Raw genomic sequence first — 18,389 nt, forward strand, 5'->3', positions numbered from 1 at the left:
AGAAGCAAGAATCGCAGCATATCCAACTTTTATCTCTTTTTCTATGCAGTGCTCTAAGTGTTGGATCATAATTGCTGGGAAATTAATTTTAATCTTCTTAGACATGCAAAAGATTAGGGCCATATCTAAGTAGCACAATTCATTTTTCTTTTGAGTCCTTGGAACCAAGGACTTCTTTACCAAATTAAACAGCAATTTGTGCAACGGAGAGAGATCATTGTGATTCATCACGCTAACACCCTTTTTACCCCCTAAGTAATTTATGATTTCAGTTTTAGTATGCCCTGCTACCTTACAGTCACAACCCCTTTCATGTAAGTATCAAACCCCTCACATGGAACTTGCAGAATAGATCCTATTCTAGCAGCATCAAACTCAACATCAACACCATTAATTTTGCTATAACACACACCATCCTCAAATTCACATTCCTTACAGAATTCATCCATAGCCAGTGGATACAAATAATTTTTAGCTTTAACAGTAAACATGAAATCCCAACCCTGGAACTTAAGCAGATCTAGAAGTTCAAAATTCACCTTATTACACCATGCATCATCAATTTTATAGCCTACAACATACCTGTCAGCAAATTTTCCCAGTGCCTTCTCATCTTCTTCCCCCTCAGAATGTTCTTTCTCTTCCTCGGGTTCCTCGTCCCTCGCCATCATATCAATTTCAAGAATTTGATCTTCGAGTGACTTTTCCGTTTTTTCGGCTTTCCTCTTCTTCCATAACCCGATTCGATCAAGAACATTGGGTAAACTTCCAGTAGAGGAAGTTGCAGTGTCCTCAACGGCTTTTGGCTTGGTATTTTTTGGTTCTGAGGTGGTTTGAAGTAGCACAACAGGAATTTCTTGGCTGAGTGGTTGTGGGCTAGGTGATCTGGGAGGTGATAGCTCTTCTTGGTTCTTAGGGTTTTCTTCGGCCATGGTTGGTTGAGGTTTAGCTGTAGAAATTTTTGTGTGGTTTAGCTGTAGAAATTTTATGGTCAGGGTAGTTCTAGAGTTTACTTGATGTGATGGTAAGTTAATGGGGTTGGTTGGGTAGTATTTATAAGGGAGTAAATTTTTGAAGCAGTGTATTGAAGTGGAAGGGTTTAGTTTAGGAACAATGAATTTTATCTTGTTTTTGAAAACTAATCCGGATGGAATTTTTTTACAAATCAAGAATTTATCTTTTCACACTATATTTAATAAAAGATAATTCCAGAAGATAAATCTTCTCGAAAAGAAAAACTGATTTTTCAAAAATATAATTTATGGAACAAGTCACATACAAGTCTACATTGCTTTGAATAGTATGTACAGTTTTAAATAAGAGTTACTTGCACTGACCTCCAAGAGTTTACCAACGGTGACATTCCCGTTATGTTTATCACACCAAATTTGTGGTAGATGTTTTATTCTTCTAATTGATCTTGTTAATTGACAATGCCATATCTAGGAACTTCAGTTGCAATCAATTCAGCTTGATCATCCCAAGTTCCAGTCTCATGTTCTCAAAGCGTTCTCTGCTCAAAGGCTTAGTTAGAATATCAGCAATTTGATTATCAGTAGGACAAAATTCCAACTTAATATAACCTTTTTCCACATTATCTTTTAAGAAATGGTGTCTAATGTGGATGTGCTTAACCTTAGAGTGTTGCACTGGATCTTTAGAAATACAGATAGCACTAGTATTATCACAATAAATTGGAACACATTCAAATTTTAAACCAAAATCACATATTTGTTGTTTTATCCACAGCATTTGTGAACAACAAGCTGCAGCAGCTACATATTCAGCTTCTGCTGTGGACAAGGCAACTGTATTCTGTTTCTTGGAACCCCAAGAAACTAAGCATGATCCAAGAAATTGAGTCATACCTGATGTGCTCTTCCTATTCACTAAATCACCTGCATAGTCAGCATCCGTGTATCCAACTAAATCAATTGATTCATTCCTTGGATAGTAGAGACATAAATCATCAGTTCTTTTGAGGTACCTAAGTATCCTCTTAACTACCTTGAGATGAGATTCCTTTGGATTTGCTTGGAACCTCGCACATAAGCCTACACTGAAAGATATATCAGGTCTACTAGCAGTTAGATATAATAAGGAACCTATCATACCTCTATACATCTTCTGATCTATGCAAGTTCCAACTATGTCTTCATCCAGTCTGGCGTTAGTTCCCATAGGTGTTCTTATAGTTTTGGAACTTTCCATCTTATATTTCTTTATGAGTTCCTTCACATACTTTTGTTGGTGAATCATTATTCCTTTCTCAGTTTGCTTAATTTGCAATCCAAGAAAGAAGTTTAGCTCACCCATCATGCTCATCTCGAACTCACTACTCATAAGGTCAGCAAAATACTTCACCAAAAATTCATTAGTTGCACCAAAAATAATATCATCTACATATATTTGTACAACTAAAATGTCAGTTCCTTTAGATTTCAAAAACAAAGTTTTGTCTATTTTGCCTCTTTTAAAATCATTATCTAACAGGAACTTGGACAACCTCTCATACCATGCCCTTGGTGCTTGTTTTAGCCCATAGAGAGCTTTATCAAGTTTATAGACATGATTTGAGAAATTTGGATCTTCAAATCCAGGAGGTTGTTCCACATAGACGTCCTCTTTTAATAGACCATTTAAAAATGCACATTTGATGTCCATCTGAAACAACTTAATCTCCATAAAAGCTGCAAAAGCAATAAGAATGCGTATAGCTTCTAACCTGGCAACTGGAGCAAATGTCTCATCAAAGTCTATGCCTTCTTGTTGATTGTACCCCTTGACAACCAGTCTAGCCTTGTTTCTTACTATGATTCCATGTTCATCAAGCTTGTTTCTGAACACCCACTTTAGACCTATGACCTTCTGGTGTTCCGGTCTAGGAACTAGGTGCCAAACTTTGTTTCTCTCGAATTCTCCTAGTTCAGCTTGCATGGCTATGATCCAATCAGCATCTTGTAAGGCTTCATCACAGTTCTTTGGTTCCAACGTAGATAGGAACGAGAAAAATGCACAGAAGTTCCTTAGCTGTGACCTGGTCTGAGTTCCTTTGGTTATGTCACTCATAATCACGTCCACTGGATGAGACTTTTGATGTTTCCAACGTTTAGGGGTAAAGTCTTTGATTGGATACAACTTTTCAGGTTCAGCATCATTGTTTCCTGTCTCTTGATTCAGTGGTTCCTGATTCTCTGGTTCTGGGTTCTCAGGCTCAGGATGTTCCTCTTGTGGAACTTCTGTTTCAGTTGCAGTTTGGTTTTCAGCTACTGGATTCTTGTTTTGCTGCTTCATGGATATTGTTGATTCCTCATCAGGGTCATGTCTTCTTACTAACCCTATCTCGAAATCATCATCATCCTGTACATCAATCACAAAATCAGTTTCATCAAAAATTATATGTACAGACTCTTCAACACACATTGTTCTTTTATTATAGACTCTGTAAGCTTTACTATTTGAGGCATATCCTAAGAATATAGCCTCATCACTTCTTTCATCAAACTTTCCCAAGTTTCTCTTTCCATTATTGTATACAAAACATCTGCAACCAAAAGATCTAAAGTAAGAAATATTTGGTTTTCTTCCTTTAATTAGTTCATAAGGTGTTTTGTTGGTTATTGCTCTAATAGAAACTCTATTCAATATGTAACACGCTGTGTTTACTGCTTCTGCCCAGAAGTTCCTAGGCAGTCCACTGGAAATCAGCATAGTCCTTGCCATGTCTTCCAAGCTTCTGTTTTTCCGTTCAACTACTCCATTTTGTTGTGGAGTCCTGGGAGCAGAGAAGTTGTGGTCCATCCCATGTTAATCACAAAACTCATCAAATTTTGAGTTTTCGAACTCAGTTCCATGATCTGACCTTAGATGGATCAGTTGATGACCTGTTCTTCTCTGTTCTTTCTTCACAAAAGCAACAAAGTGATCAAACGTATCATCCTTGCTTACAAGAAAGAAAACCCAGGTATATCTGGAAAAATCATCTACAATAACCATCACATACCTTTTTCCACTTCTGCTTTGTATTCTTATAGGACCACACAAATCCATATGGATAAGTTCCAATGGTTTTGTGGTGCTTACCATATTCTTAGATTTGAAAGATATTCGTGTCTGCTTACCTCTAACACATGCACTGCAGACTTTTTCTTTTAGGAACTTGATGGTTGGAAGTCCTTCCACAAGTTCTTTTGATCTAAGTTTATCTAGCAAAGAAAAACTAGCATGGCCAAATCGTTTGTGCCATAATAAGGGATCATTCTCAATGACACTAAGACAAGTTAAACTACTACTTGGAACTTCGTTAAGATCCACAATATATGTGTTCCCTTTTCTGGTTCCTTCAAGGATAATGTTGTTAGTGTCATTGTTAATGATTCTACAAAAATTAGAAGTAAAGCTAACTGAGTTACCTCTATCACAAAATTGAGAAATACTTAACAAGTTGTGTTTAAGACCCTCGACTAAAAAGACATTTTCAATAGCATTGGAACTTGACCTTCCTACTTTACCTATAGCAATGATTTCACCTTTCTTATTATCACCAAAGGTCACAGTTCCACCGTAGTAGGCATCCAGTGAGAGAAATTTAGATTTGTCTCCAGTCATGTGCTTAGAACAACCACTGTCGAGGTACCAAGTGTTGTTCCCCCTCACTGGAACCTGCATGAAAACTAAGCGTTAATTTCTGGAACCCAGGTTTCCTTGGGTTCCATTGTTTTGAAAGAAGATTCAGATTTCTTCAACCATACCTGTTCAGCATGCTCAGTATTCTTAAGAGTATCTTTATTTCTTTTAGGACAAGCAGCTTTAAGATGTCATGTACTACCACAATAGTAACATAGTTTTTGACTGGGTAGATCCACATACTTCTTGTTTCTCCTAGACTTCTTCTTATAACCTAGTCCTTCTTTATTCTTGTTATGGATGTTAGCTATCCAAGATGGAATTCCATTATTAATTACTTCTTTACCTCTCCTGGCTCTGACAAGTTCCTCCTCCAAGGTTTGATTTTTTTATTTTAACTTCTTCCAAATCAGATTTTAATTTCTCAAAATTTGGAAGTTGGCTTGCAATAGGAACTTCAGAGTCAGGAGTGTCAATTCCAAGTTTCAGTTTTTCAACTTGTTCTTTTAGAAGGACATTTCTATCATATAAATCAAAGAATCTAGTTTGTATGTCAGTTTTCATATTATCTACCCATTCACTATGTTCTTTGTAAATATTTAAAGCTTTATCAGTTTGGAACTTCGACCTGTTTAGTTCTTTATAATCATCTTGAAGTTCCAGAATAATGTCCATAAGATTTTCCTTTTTTAAGTGTTTAAGTTGTCGATAGTCATACCATACCTCAGATTCAAGTTCCTTCAGGCGTGCTTCATCATCTGCTTTGGCCATTAGACATAAGTTGGCTGTTTCCTCTACGGATTCTCCTTCTCCTTCATCTTCTGAATCAGAGTTTCCCCATGCAGCCATCATGGCTTTTCTCACATCTTCCTTGGAGAATGATGGTTTGTAATGCTTGTTTTGTTCCTTTCCTTTGTACTTTGATTTTTCATCCTCCTTAGGTTGAGGACAATCTCTGATGAGATGGTCCTTGGAACCACAACCAAAGCATTTGATCTCCCTGGAACTTGGCTGTCCTCTCCTGTTCTTCTCTCCTCTCTTTCCCAGCATCCTCCTGAACCTTCGTACCAGCATGGCTGTCTCTATGTCATCATCTTTAGACTCACTTGATTCATAAGCCTTTAGAGCAAGGCTTTTGTTCTTGGAACTTTCAGTATTAGCTCCAAGATGAAGTTCATGAGTAAGCAGGGAACCATTGAGCTGTTCAAGGTTGAACTTGGTGAAGTCCTTGGATTCTTGCAAAGCAGTGACCTTGGATCTCCATCTCTCATCTTGAGGAAGGCTTCTAAGGACTTTCCTTACCTGTTCATCAATGGGTATGGACCTGCCTAAAGATTCTAACTCATTGACAATGTTAGTAAATCTAGTGAACATATCCTGAATGGATTCTTTGTGTAGCATTTCAAATCTTTCATATTTAGACATTAGTAAATCAATTTTGGAACGTTTAACTTCATTCGTTCCTTCATGTGTTACTTGTAGTAAATGCCAAATCTGCTTTGCAGACTTACAACCCATGATCCTATTGTGCTCATGAGGTCCTAGTCCACAATGCAAGATTTTCACAGCTTGAGCATTTAACTCAAATTTATCATAATCTTCCTTATCAAATTCAGCTAGTGGTTTAGGGATTACCTCTTTGTTTGCATTGGTTTTTGTTACCTCGAAGTCACCGTTTTCAATGACTCTCCATACTTGGTAATTTTCAGCTTTGATGAATATCTCCATTCTATTCTTCCAGTATGAATAAAACTTGCCATTGAACATTGGTGGTCTCTGGGTGGAATACCCTTCTTCAAGTTTCTCGTGTGCATTCATCTCTTCAGGAACTTTACTCTACAAGGTTGCTTGTAATCTCGTGAGAACCTGCTCTGATACCAATTGTTAGTTTAGATGAACTACTACGAGAGGGGGGGTGAATAGTAGTAGGTTCCAATCGCGGAACTTAAGCGGAAATAAACAATAAAAACATAAAGAAAACTTAAGCACACAGCAAGTTTACGAGGAAACCATCCAGTGCCTAACTGGAAGTAAAACCTCGGCCCTATTGGGACTTATGAACAAATTCCACTATAATAGGCAACTCTCCTAGTACAACCTATTACACAGACCTTTGCTTTGCAAGTTCCACCACGGACACTTGACTCTATGATAGGACACTTCCTACCAGACCTAAGACACTTCTCAGGACCCTTTTTCTCCCCTTACCCAGGACACTTCCTAGGTGACCCAAGACACTTCTCAGGTTCCTTTCACTCTCTGTGCACTCACAGTCTTCACTCGAATTTTAGAGAATTCAAACTCATACACTTGTGTGAATTTAAGAGAATTCACGATCTCACCCCAAAACCAATTACAACTCAAAGACACACTCTAACACATAAATGGAAAGCTACACATGAAACCCGAAATCAAAATGATAAAGCTTAAACCTTTTGGCAAACTTACTCTTAAGCACTAAGTGGTTTTCACGCTTAAAACTCTCACTTTGCTAAGCTGAAATACTTCTATATTTATAGGAGTTCCTCAGCTTCTCAAACTAGGGTTTTCGCAAACAAGATAGATCAAACACAAATCTGATCTTATCTTCTTTAAAACCGAATCCAAACAGATTTAAATTCGTTTTTATAAAAACCAAATTTTATCAAATTCGTTTTTGTTAAAAGATAAGATTTTATAAAAAAGATAAAACCAAGTTAAACCAGATTTTATAAGATAAAATCCATTAAGTACTTTTTTATAAAATTCATAATTATCTTTTACGAATTAGTTAGTTTGCCAAGCTTTATCTGATTTCTAATAAGTTCCAGGCATATCTATCATTTATATGTTTACATCATCCTACGAAAACAAACTTATCTTTTACACAACTATAAGTTATGAAGTCCATCTTCTTCGGTTGATATCTTGATCTTTGTGTTGATCCTTGATTGTTGAGGCTTGCCCCAGCATTACACCAGAACCAGGTCGTTACACCCGTTTTGAAGTTCCTGTTGAGAAACTTCGGGAAGTTCCATTGCTGGAACTCTTCTTCTGTTCTTTACTTGTCCTCATGGATCTTCCAAAGTTCCTTTGTTCCAGTTCCTACTTCAGCCCTCTACGCTTACTGAACCTGCCAACATCACAACACTAGAAAATCCTTATTAAAAGGAAGTTTGCTCAATTCTTAGTATCATCATCAAAACCTCATAAGGGTCAACAACTTTGTAATCTAAGACGTAAGAAGTAAAATGTTGCAAACAAGACTTCCTACATCTCAATAATTTATCCATGTTCCACCTCAAAATTTTCTTTTTCCCGGTAATAAGAATATTGTATGGTCGAGGGCTTGAGGGGATGTTTATGACTCAATGAAAAAACAAGGTTTCATCCCAAAATCAATTAATCATAGACGTTAGCTCAATAACATTATTATAGGAGTATAAACATCAGTACACCATACTGTGATTGTCTAACATGAAATCTAATGAATCATATAATCATCCAAATGATCTCAATGAAAGTGTAAATAATTGAATGCTAGCTTAGTTACTGGCTTACTGCCGACTCAGAATTCCATAGCCCAGTAAATAATTGAATACAATAATAAAATTACTTGTCTTCTGTAAATAATTTTCTCTACACATTGATAAATGCCCAACTGCACAAGTACATAGCCTTTAAATGAGTTTCTATTTCAAAACAATTTGACAAAGGTAGGATTATGAGTAACTCATTAAGTTTATACTTCGTACATTAGAGCACATCGATTTACTTTTCCTTTTCAAAGTGGGACTTATTGATCTGTATAGGAAACTCACGTCAGACGTGGGTTCCAATTGTCAGACTAGGCTTGATAAAGAAATTTTTTCCATGTTTTTTCAAGTGTTTATACTTATGATACAATGTATGGGATAGATTCAGCATGAGTACATGAAAATAAATGAATGAATTAACATAGTGTATATATTTACCTGACAATATGAAGATTATGACTTTATGAACACATAAACAAAAATCAGATCAAAACAGATTTGAAAAAAATGTGATCTACATGAAAGTTTTTGCAGAAACTAACAAGCACATTAATCACTGTTTTCCTGCAGAAGCCCTTAGTACAATATTCAAAGTGGAACACTTTAATCTGTGTCACCTATCCAATAGCTACAGAAAGGCTGATGCATTGAACATCATATGCCTTAATCCACTAATTACAATTGAGAATGAAGAATGTTTACAAATAATGATACTGACCTAGATTTTTCCTGAAACTTTGCCTAACAACCTTCCATGTCTCTCCACTGGAGATATACCAACCCTGCACGATAATGACTGTACGCCCCAGCAACAACTAGTACATGAAACAATTGATGGCTGTGTCCTGCAAGGTCGAATTTCCCAGGCATCCATCGCTCTGGAATTCTGGTTGCATAAACCAGGGCTCCGAGGAAATAAAACAATCCCATCAAAAGCTCATAACCAGTACTGTAGAGTGCTGCAGGCTGTTGCCAATATATGATATTTTTGTGCAGAATTGGCAGTAAGCCAGACACCCCCATCCCAGAAAATAGAATAGCTCTTATGGTTCGGAACTCTGGATTCTGAAAGGCTGGGAGGAGAGAAAGCAGAACTGTCGCAAATGCCAAAACAGTGATGAAGCCCATGTAAAGATTGCGAAAGAAGGGGTAGCACATGAAGGAGTAGTAGACCAGAGGATAGAAGGACGTTGATATTAGGGACGCGATCCCAGCATAGTCCACCCTGAGCATGATGTATGCTAAGCGTTCTGAGTGGCAGGTTAAGAGGTGACATACGCTGCTAGCTAGCAAACAGAACATGGCTCCTCCTAAGTAGGCGTAGAATGGCCAACGAGTTATTGGTTGCCTTATTAAGGGTATTACATTTGCCAACTCATCTGTCACACTATGCTGCAGCAATAGAACACACTTATTACATACAGAATGCTTGTTTACAGTAGAGTTATCTAGAAAAATTATATTATCTTGGCAATCAACATGAATTCCTTTTAGTTTTAAATATACCTATGAATTTTAAGAGTAATCAGAAACATTTATTATGAAAGTTCCTAGATAACATTTAGAAACAGGTTCATAGCATTTTAATCCTCCTTTTTCTTCTACTTAAAGTCTTTCAATGAACAACCAACACAGAATATTTGGTACTTCCCCTACACAGAAAATTCATCATCAAAAAGAAAGCTGTGCTCACAAGATACAGTGACTAAGGGCTAAAAATCAGGAACCTACCAGAACCCTTGCATCCGTGTGGTTTCCACTTAAAACACGCTCTGGCAGGCATTTTGAGAGGAGCTCTATTATGTGCCAACCAGATAATGACTGAAGCATATCCATAGATGGCAGTGATGTTTTCAGTTCATCGCGAAGCTTGTGGAGATCAGACATGTCAGGTAATGAAGGCAAGCATGTCAATATATCAGCATGCACTTTGTGCAGATCTGCTCTTCTGATTACATCAGGAAGATGTTGAATAGAATGGAGATCAACAACCTCAGGAACCTTCTTTGCAGTGTATATCGTCAAGCAAAGGAAAAAGAAGAATCCAATCAAATGCCTGCGTCATGATAATGGTACCAGTAACAGAAATTAGTTCAGTGAAAGATTCATCGCGCAGAAGAAATCCAAGAAATAAATTACGAGTACATACTTCATGTAATGCACTCTTTCCGTCCCACTAAAATTGCTCCATTTGACTCAAAAAGCCTCTCACAAAAATAGTCAAACGGGGCAATTCCAATGGACGAAGGAAGTAACAGAAAGCAGCACCCAATTATGCAAATGTGGTAATAATTACACCTAAATTTTCAAAACTAACTAATTCGTTCTAAAAATAACCCATCTAAAGTAGCAAGTACATAATTTTGTGGACATTTTATGCAGCTTGGACCACCTGGCCACATTCGTTCCTACCCTAAAGTGTCTGCAGAATGTCAGGACAATCCATTTTGCAAAAATTGAATCATTTGCAACATCATTTACTAGTTAGTTTCATATTAATGGGCCTTTCATATTAGTTACACAAGGTTCACATTAATCCTATAACAAAGAAAAAATGATCTAATCGGGCAATTCCTCAACAATAACAGAAATCCAAGATTTGACTGTACACTTATGAAGATTCACTAATTCAAGACTCGAGAGGTTCAGATGCACGCAACTTTACCCCGTCAACAAGATTCAAGGCGAAGACTAATTCCGAAACCCACCAAGGAAACAATATTAAAATAGACATAGCAAATCAAGATCCTGTCATATAATATTAAAATAATAATGATAGATCAAACAGCTAAAAACAGACAAAAGTAAAGAACAATAATAATTGAAACAAGAAGGTTGCAGGAATCTTACGTCCAGACATTAAGGGTCTCATTATGAAGAGTAAAGATGCTGAAAAAAGCCTGTTTTAATGGCCAATTAGCTCTGTAATATCCCTTAATATACTCATTATCTCTCAAATAACCTGGTAATGAATTATACTCCACTAATTGATACTTGACTTTTTTCCATAATCTTTTCCCTTTCTCATTCCCATTCCCATTCCCATTCCCATTCCCATTCCCTTGCCCTTTCCGTTTCCGATTCCCTTTCCTCTGTTTCATACATTGAACATTAATCTGATTGTTATTACTCATTTCCCCTGATTTTCTCATAGAAAAAGAGGAAAAGAATAATAATAAAGAAAACCCAGTTTGAATCAGAAGATTTGGAGTGAAACCCAGAAATTGAAATGGGATTTAAGAGAGAGTAAATGGGTGAAGAAATCTGGGAAGAAAAGCAGAGGATGAAGCAGAGAAAGCAGAGGATTTAAGTTGATTGAGAGAGTTAGGTGATGAAAGAAACGGCGTAATTAAAGTTGCAAATCTGTATTTGAAAGCGCTATTAATAAAAAGAGAAGAAGATGAGAGAGAGAGGAGAGAGAAAAGGGAGTGAAGGGGGGAATCTGGGTTTACAAATGTTAGTTATACTCGTTACAGATGCGAAGATGCCTTCCAATAATATTGCCTCCCCTTTTTTTAATGAATTTTTATTAATTATAATATTTACTAGTAATGGCTTAGTAGTTCTTCAAATGTTATTTTTGACTGTGTCTTTTTTTTTTTAATTTTAATTTTTTAATAAAAATTGAGACTACTCTTCATGACCTCTATTTTCGCAGAAAAACAAGGTCTAACTAGAAAAAGATGACAAAAATAAGAAAATGATTTTTGATTTGTGAGGGTTTTGGATTTTGTTGATTGTTGATTTTTGATTTGTACTACTTCTACTACATTTGTGTTTAATTCTTTGCCTGATTTGATGATGTAGTTGAAATAATTTCAATGCAAACCTTTATTGATAAATAAAAATAGAATAGCCAATATTGATCACTACTTCTACTAGCATTTTTGTGTGATTCTTTGCCTGATTTGGTGATATGTTGCTCGTGCTTTTATTTTATGGTATTTAGTCATATTGTTATTATTTTTTAATTTTTGAATTGTACAATCTTTTAGGGAGTCTAACATATTCGTTATCTTTATAACGTACTCCATAAAAGTTTAAACCTATTCAGTTTTATAATAACCTGGAGACTGAATTGGTTATGCCTAAATTTGAAATCAAATTGAATTGATTATGCTCTATCGAGTTTAATTACATCTACATAATAACTCTAGCTCAAATTAAAATAATTCAAACCAACTTTAAAAAGCTAAACCAATACAATAAATCAATTTCATTGGTAGGTCTAGAGTCTCTAAAAATAAAAAGAAAAAGAAATGGACCATGCACCTCTTTTCTTCAACTTTGTTTGGAGATTGACTAAAAGGTCATGAGGCTCATTACTCGTGAGCATATAATTCCACCTCAAAGAGTGGGTCATCTTAACTAGTTACATTAAAAAACTAACCATAGTTGTGCTTCATTTTTACCAATTTCAAATTGGTTAGGTAATTTTTCATCCACATTTCGAGTTACTAGTATAACTGACCAAAGTAATTAAACGACATTGCATAAGAATATGTAACGCATATATGTAAATGCATGATCACATTTAAATGCTTGTTTCAATTTGCTTAGGATTGAAATTAAATTTTCATCTCATAAATTTTGCTCTTCAATATGGCCATTAATAAGGACCTAAGTTTTGTTAGGATCATGTGGTTGTTAGTTGATTCACTTGTTTTGCTCGACTACTTAGTAATCTTAATCACAGTTAATATTGGATCAATTGGCACTCCTAGTTTATAAGGATGTTTAATAATTAGAATAAATCATTAGCTTGACTTTTAATACAGTCTTTAAGTTGGAATGGAGTGTATTTGAAGGGTGACACATGTGAGCACAAATTAGATATTGGTCCCTAAGCATGTTTATTAGGACATTGTAAATTAATTTCGACTAAAGACTCGATCATCAATGTTATATCAAAATTAAATGTAGATCACACATGGTTGAGAGAGTAACACCTCTACCTTATAATATGCGGCATAGTTAAGTTCAATGCTTAATACTTGTATAATTTTCGGAATAAAAGTTTTATATAAGAGCACTCTCACTCATGGTCAAAAATATGCCCATGAGGAGAATTTCAAGGTAAAAACCCAAAAACTTGTATCCCACTCATGGGCAAAAAAATAAATGTCCATGAGGAAAATCAAAAATGCCCAAGGCCATGGCATTTTTGTAATGCTACAGTAACTTGTGTACCCGCTAATTAAACCTAAATAGCTATTTTGACCAATTTAACATATTTAAAAACAAAAATAAAAATTATCAATGTTCATAATTTATTTTTATCTATAAGTAGACACCCATTTTGTTATATTTTTGTACACTTCAAAAAAATCACAATTTTCTACTTAATTCGTAATTATTAAAAATTTTATTTTTGTTGTGGGTTTATTTTAGCCCATGAGTGTGTGAGGACTTGTATAAAAAATACGCCCATGAAAAAAAGTGAAAAAGAGGAGTGAGAAAGTGGGTAGAGAGAGAATGGCATTTTATTTTTTTGACCATGAGTGAGAGTGGTCTAAGGGCGGGGTTTATAAATTGATCACGAGGTTTGAATAAATTTCATGAATATATAACTTAGAGTGAATAACATATGTAACTCCGAAAGTAATTGATAGAGAATAAATGGAAATCATTAGTGACTTTCATCATGCACGTGATAGAAGTAAGCAATTCATTATGTAATGGAGAAGTTTGGCCTTGTATATGCATTGAAGCTGCCAAATATTGTTGTAACATGATTCGATGTTAAATTATTTCGTATCACTTAAGGCCGTCAAGGTGGTTGGAATATTTGGTTGAATGCATTTTTGAAGTCTGTTCAGGTAAAAATTCAATGAAGCTCAACAATGTGGAACCACTAAAGAATAGCTAGTTTAGGTATTTCCTATTTGCTTGCTATTTTCTGATGTAATGGTTCGTTTCTTTGCCTAATTTTTGGATAAATTTTGGGTCATCAATCATCAGAGAAAATATTGTTTGTTATGATTATTGTTGGAGACTTGTGATTGGGTAAGACGTCGCCGGGGCTATTAGTAGCCAGTAGGGTGGAGTCCGGATGGCGGTAGTCATGGTCGGGTCATGCTTCATGGTGGTCATGTAGCTCATGTTTGCTTGCATCATAGCTAGGAAGAATTAAATCCATCATGGGATCGGAGAATCAAGATTCAAGATTAAGGGAATATGAGTAACCAAATATTATACTAGTAAATGAATTTGTCAAAATAAATAAATAAATGGAGAATACTTAATACTTCACATAAGTAGGCCCAAGAGTAATATCAATGCAACAATTCAGCCCAAAGGTTTGCAACAAAATGATCTTGGTGAGAATAGCCAATTAACTAAGAAAAAAAAAACATTAATGCAAAAATTAATCTGTAACAATAGGGCTAAATCATTTGTGATTTTATTGCAAAAGTTTGTTTCAGAAAAAAATTTATGTTGTCAGTTGCTTGCTTAATTCTATTACTAGCTAGTATTTGTGATCTAGTGTGAAGCTACAAGCTAAGTTTATCATTGGAGAAAGAAAAAAAAAATAACATTATTCTTTCATCTAAGGAACACTTTACACATTTACACATGCAACTGCTACAATTGTTATAGCCAACCATTAGGGAAGTTTAAGACTTGAAAGTCTCTGTGGAAACCCACAACATCTTGTATCAACACATTTGGGTTGCTCTAAATGATGAAATACTATGTACGTACGTAGTCTTTAGTATTGATAAGTGCACAAGTCTATATATAGTTCTAACGATTTGTACCTTAAAACTATTTCTCGCGGACTATACTCAATTTTTGTCAAAATATATTTCGTATAAGAAACTAATTACATAGGCACATGTTGTTGATACATGACACAAAGGTACGTATAAAAATCCGAAGCCATATGAAACCCTCCCTAACAATCACTAAACCCTTCTCCTATTCTCCTCTATTTAATGTCAACAAGTGCCACACCTTCCTCTCCCTACCACTCCATTACTATTTCACCTTAATACTTAGGCTTACATCATGTGTAACGCATCTTCTCCTTTATCGTCCTTAATGCATTCCTATCCAATAATCAAATATACGGAAACAAAAGATTTCAATTTAATAGCCCAAATCATAACGGACCGAGATTAACCAATGTCCTAATTTAACCCTAGTAATAAATAAATAAAAGGTTTATACATTTGATCCAATCCATCTCCTCTCATATACACTCACTCTTTCATCTCTATTTAATTAGTCTAATACAGTAATTAGCTGTCATTAAGACAAATTAAGTAAAATGGGGAATTGCCAGGCAACACAGGTTACGGCGGTCGTGGAGGTTCAACATCCGGGAAAAGATGGCAAGGTTGATAAAATAAACTGGCCGGTCAATGCTAATGAAGTCATGAGGTCAAACCCTGGCCACTACGTCGCACTTGTCGTAGAATCACCTAATGTCAGTGGTAACGTTGTTGTGAAACAACAACTTAAACTTCTTAGGCCTACTGACAATTTGCACATTGGTCACGTCTATCGTCTCATCACCTTTGAAGGTTTTTAATTTATTTAAAGCTACTCCGTATATCATTTCAAATCCCTCAATTTTAATTTTGTTATATTAAATTGTACGAGTATTATATTACATTGTTTTTAATTTGTAGATGTTATCAAGGAGTTTGCAACGAAGAAATCTGTGAAATTAGGGAAATTGCTCAAGGAAAGTGGTGTTTTGCCTGTTGAAACCCAGGTAATAATTTTTCATTAAATTCAATAAATTCATGGTTTATATTAATTATGATAATCAATTATGATTAGTGAATAAGTCATGTTGATTTTACATTTTTACATGCTGGTCCAAAATGAATAATTTTTTGAACAGAATTATAGTCGAGAGCATAGCTGATTTATACCTTTATGAAAAAGCATGTTTATCATGATTTTGTCTGCCTACCTTGATATTTGTGAAATCATTGGATGATTAGGGGTTTTAGAGATCATGCTAAATTGTTTATTGCTCTTGGCTAATGTTCTTCATGTCATTGTTTTAATATAATGTACGAAGTATTATTGTTTTAATATAATGTACGAAGTATTAATATTACTTCCGTAGGTCATATATAACTATAACTCATCATATTTATTCCAAGAAGAACAATTGACAAATACTTATAGGTCATGATTGAGATTGTAACTTTAAACCATAAGGTCGTGTGAGCAATGTGACGGACTGACGGGTTATAAACTTATGGCTAAAAATAAAAAAATAAAAAAAAAAAATAGTTTAATTGACTCTGATGTGTAGGGATACTCCGTATTACTTTGCTTTGATCAATTGCAATTTACAAGGTCCTATTACGGGCAATTGGATTTCTATGTTTTAAAAGAATTATAGGCTAAGTAAATTTTTGAAATTTCTTGTGACAACTATTATCGATTGAGCTTGTCAAATTCACCTATTCGCCTAACAGTTAAGTAACTAATAGAGGCAAAAGTATGTTATGTTGTTGATGTTTCAAAAAAAAAAAAAATGTTATGTTGTTGACTTGCTCACTCTCTTTACTTAGCCAAAGGTAAATGTAGTATAGACGCAACTTGTTAAGCAATTAGACATTTCAATTAAGAATCTCTAAACAATATTTCTGCTCCATGAGCTACAGAATGCTTCTTACAATCTAGTTATTATATATATAGTTCCCCCTCATATGCCATTGTGGTAGTTGATTATTCGTGATGAAGCTATGCAAAAATGATCACAATCAAACATTTAGCTAATGACACATGAAATTTACACTGAAATTTAATTGTATTATCTGTTCTTCAATCTCAAAAAGTTTCGTTTTTAACTTTAACTTGGTTATCAATAGAACATATATGTTAAGCTGAATGAAAAGCGTAAAGATGTTCATCATGTCATGCAAATTCCCTAGGAAGGTGCCAAAATGTAACACATTCGTACATATTCTAGTAGTGATCACCCCTATGTATATGCTTTGCAGGTTAAGAAGGATGGTAACGAGGCTGGGAGTAGCAGCAGTAGGAGCGGTAGCAGCAGATGCGTAGGTAGGCATCATGGTGGCGGAGGGCATTGGAAGCCTGCCTTGCAGACCATCTCTGAAGTCTGAAGTTGGGAATCCTTTTGTTCTCTGGTTGACAAACTATACATGTTTACCCTCTTTAATTAGCATCACTTTGGCTCTATATTTGAACTACAGGACTAATTGGGTATTTTGTACTTGTATCATACAAGTAATATACTAGGTGTATACTAGTATAATATTAAACCTGTTTTCTTGCTCCAACTAAGTCAACTCTTGAATATGTTGGAAGATATTATGTGCTACTTTTGTTGGCCAAAACCAGGATGTCTTGTGCTGCTATGCTATTGTTGTCTTCAATCAATTGTCTTTGGAAATTTGTCGGGGTGATATTTTCAATTGGATTTTGCCTGTAGAGGTTATAAAAAAAAAAAAAAATAGGTCAGGTTGGGCCTTAGTTATGTCTACACCTGCAAAACAATGTTAGGCTTGTCCGGTCAAAATGGGGTTTTTTTGCTGAGTTTTTATTTTTTAAAATGAGCTTGTTCACATTTTTATGAGCTAGACCCCATGGGGCTAATGAGTTGGGCCATTGATTTTTACCTCTAAATTCAGATTATATGATAGTGTAAGAAAACTTATGTTTCGATTATCTTATTGAGGTATTACGTAACTAGGTCACTTAGTCATTTACACACAAAGTGAACACATTCAAAGGATGAATACAAATATACACCGTACTTTGTAAACAGTACATCAATCAAGGCATTTGTTGTCAACTTTGCATTTTTACTTCTTATCCCACAAAAGCTTAAACTCTTACTCCGTAGTCCGTATTACAATTGAGCTTGCCAAAATAATTTCCAATTGACGTTACGTTTGTCAACCTTCTGGTAAGAGTGGTTACTAGCACAAAGGCGCTGCGTACTGATTAATGAAGCTTTCTAAGCCAGGACCCTGCTTTGATAGTTATAGGTAGTCGATAAATTTAGACGACCAACACTTGTTTACGGAATTAAAGATAATTGGAGTAAAAAAGTGAGAAAAACAATACTGAAAATGATACATTGTTACGTATGATCTATGATTTTATCCAAAAACAAGTAGAGACACCACGTAAATTATCCTAGTCAAAATGGTACTCATTTTCCCTCTTGTGAAATTAGAAAGAATTGGAATTGAATTGCTTGATTTCTCAATAAACATCTTCCCAAATATATAGGCATTACATACTTTC

General features: G+C 35.2%; 3 protein-coding genes across 3 annotated transcripts; 1 reads left to right on the forward strand and 2 right to left on the reverse strand.

Moving 5' to 3' along the window:
* Positions 1-287: 287 nt before the first annotated feature.
* Positions 288-6,444, reverse strand: LOC145602606 (uncharacterized). Its single transcript, XM_081658787.1, has 10 exons — positions 6,103-6,444; positions 5,083-5,928; positions 4,752-4,807; positions 4,004-4,378; positions 3,667-3,775; positions 2,763-3,360; positions 2,569-2,690; positions 2,008-2,059; positions 1,728-1,898; positions 288-949 (listed from the first exon to the last, which is right to left on the reverse strand). Exons 1-10 carry the CDS (start codon positions 6,442-6,444, stop codon positions 288-290), a joined length of 3,333 nt encoding a protein of 1,110 aa, XP_081514913.1.
* A 2,202-nt stretch (positions 6,445-8,646) lies between these two features.
* LOC145601740 (heptahelical transmembrane protein 4-like) lies at positions 8,647-11,490 on the reverse strand. Its single transcript, XM_081657809.1, has 3 exons — positions 10,992-11,490; positions 9,873-10,197; positions 8,647-9,533 (listed from the first exon to the last, which is right to left on the reverse strand). Exons 1-3 carry the CDS (start codon positions 11,291-11,293, stop codon positions 8,883-8,885), a joined length of 1,278 nt encoding a protein of 425 aa, XP_081513935.1. The 5' UTR covers positions 11,294-11,490; the 3' UTR covers positions 8,647-8,882.
* A 3,924-nt stretch (positions 11,491-15,414) lies between these two features.
* Positions 15,415-17,239, forward strand: LOC145602607 (DUF4228 domain protein). Its single transcript, XM_081658788.1, has 3 exons — positions 15,415-15,670; positions 15,779-15,864; positions 17,114-17,239. The coding sequence occupies exons 1-3, from the start codon at positions 15,415-15,417 to the stop codon at positions 17,237-17,239; spliced, it is 468 nt and encodes a 155-aa protein (XP_081514914.1).
* Positions 17,240-18,389: the final 1,150 nt, after the last annotated feature.

Source organism: Chenopodium album, chromosome 21, assembly GCF_948465745.1.
Source record: "Chenopodium album chromosome 21, dcCheAlbu1.1, whole genome shotgun sequence".
Taxonomy (NCBI): Eukaryota; Viridiplantae; Streptophyta; class Magnoliopsida; order Caryophyllales; family Amaranthaceae; genus Chenopodium; species Chenopodium album.

What these genes read in the sequence shown, in the direction of transcription:
- LOC145602606 (XM_081658787.1), bottom strand. Translation starts at nt 6,444, where the DNA reads ATGAATGCACACGAGAAACTTGAAGAAGGGTATTCCACCCAGAGACCA. An exon ending in GGGGTACAATCAACAAGAAG is followed by an intron (nt 2,691 to 2,762) that starts GCATAGACTTTG and finishes TTGCTTTTGCAG; the next exon opens with CTTTTATGGAGATTAAGTTG. An exon ending in CAAAGGAATCTCATCTCAAG is followed by an intron (nt 1,899 to 2,007) that starts GTAGTTAAGAGG and finishes CTGACTATGCAG; the next exon opens with GTGATTTAGTGAATAGGAAG.
- LOC145601740 (XM_081657809.1), bottom strand. Translation starts at nt 11,293, where the DNA reads ATGAGAAAATCAGGGGAAATGAGTAATAACAATCAGATTAATGTTCAA. An exon ending in GAGACCCTTAATGTCTGGAC is followed by an intron (nt 10,198 to 10,991) that starts GTAAGATTCCTG and finishes ATCATGACGCAG; the next exon opens with GCATTTGATTGGATTCTTCT. An exon ending in ACACGGATGCAAGGGTTCTG is followed by an intron (nt 9,534 to 9,872) that starts GTAGGTTCCTGA and finishes CTATTGCTGCAG; the next exon opens with CATAGTGTGACAGATGAGTT.
- LOC145602607 (XM_081658788.1), top strand. Translation starts at nt 15,415, where the DNA reads ATGGGGAATTGCCAGGCAACACAGGTTACGGCGGTCGTGGAGGTTCAA. An exon ending in TCGTCTCATCACCTTTGAAG is followed by an intron (nt 15,671 to 15,778) that starts GTTTTTAATTTA and finishes TTTAATTTGTAG; the next exon opens with ATGTTATCAAGGAGTTTGCA. An exon ending in TTTTGCCTGTTGAAACCCAG is followed by an intron (nt 15,865 to 17,113) that starts GTAATAATTTTT and finishes TATGCTTTGCAG; the next exon opens with GTTAAGAAGGATGGTAACGA.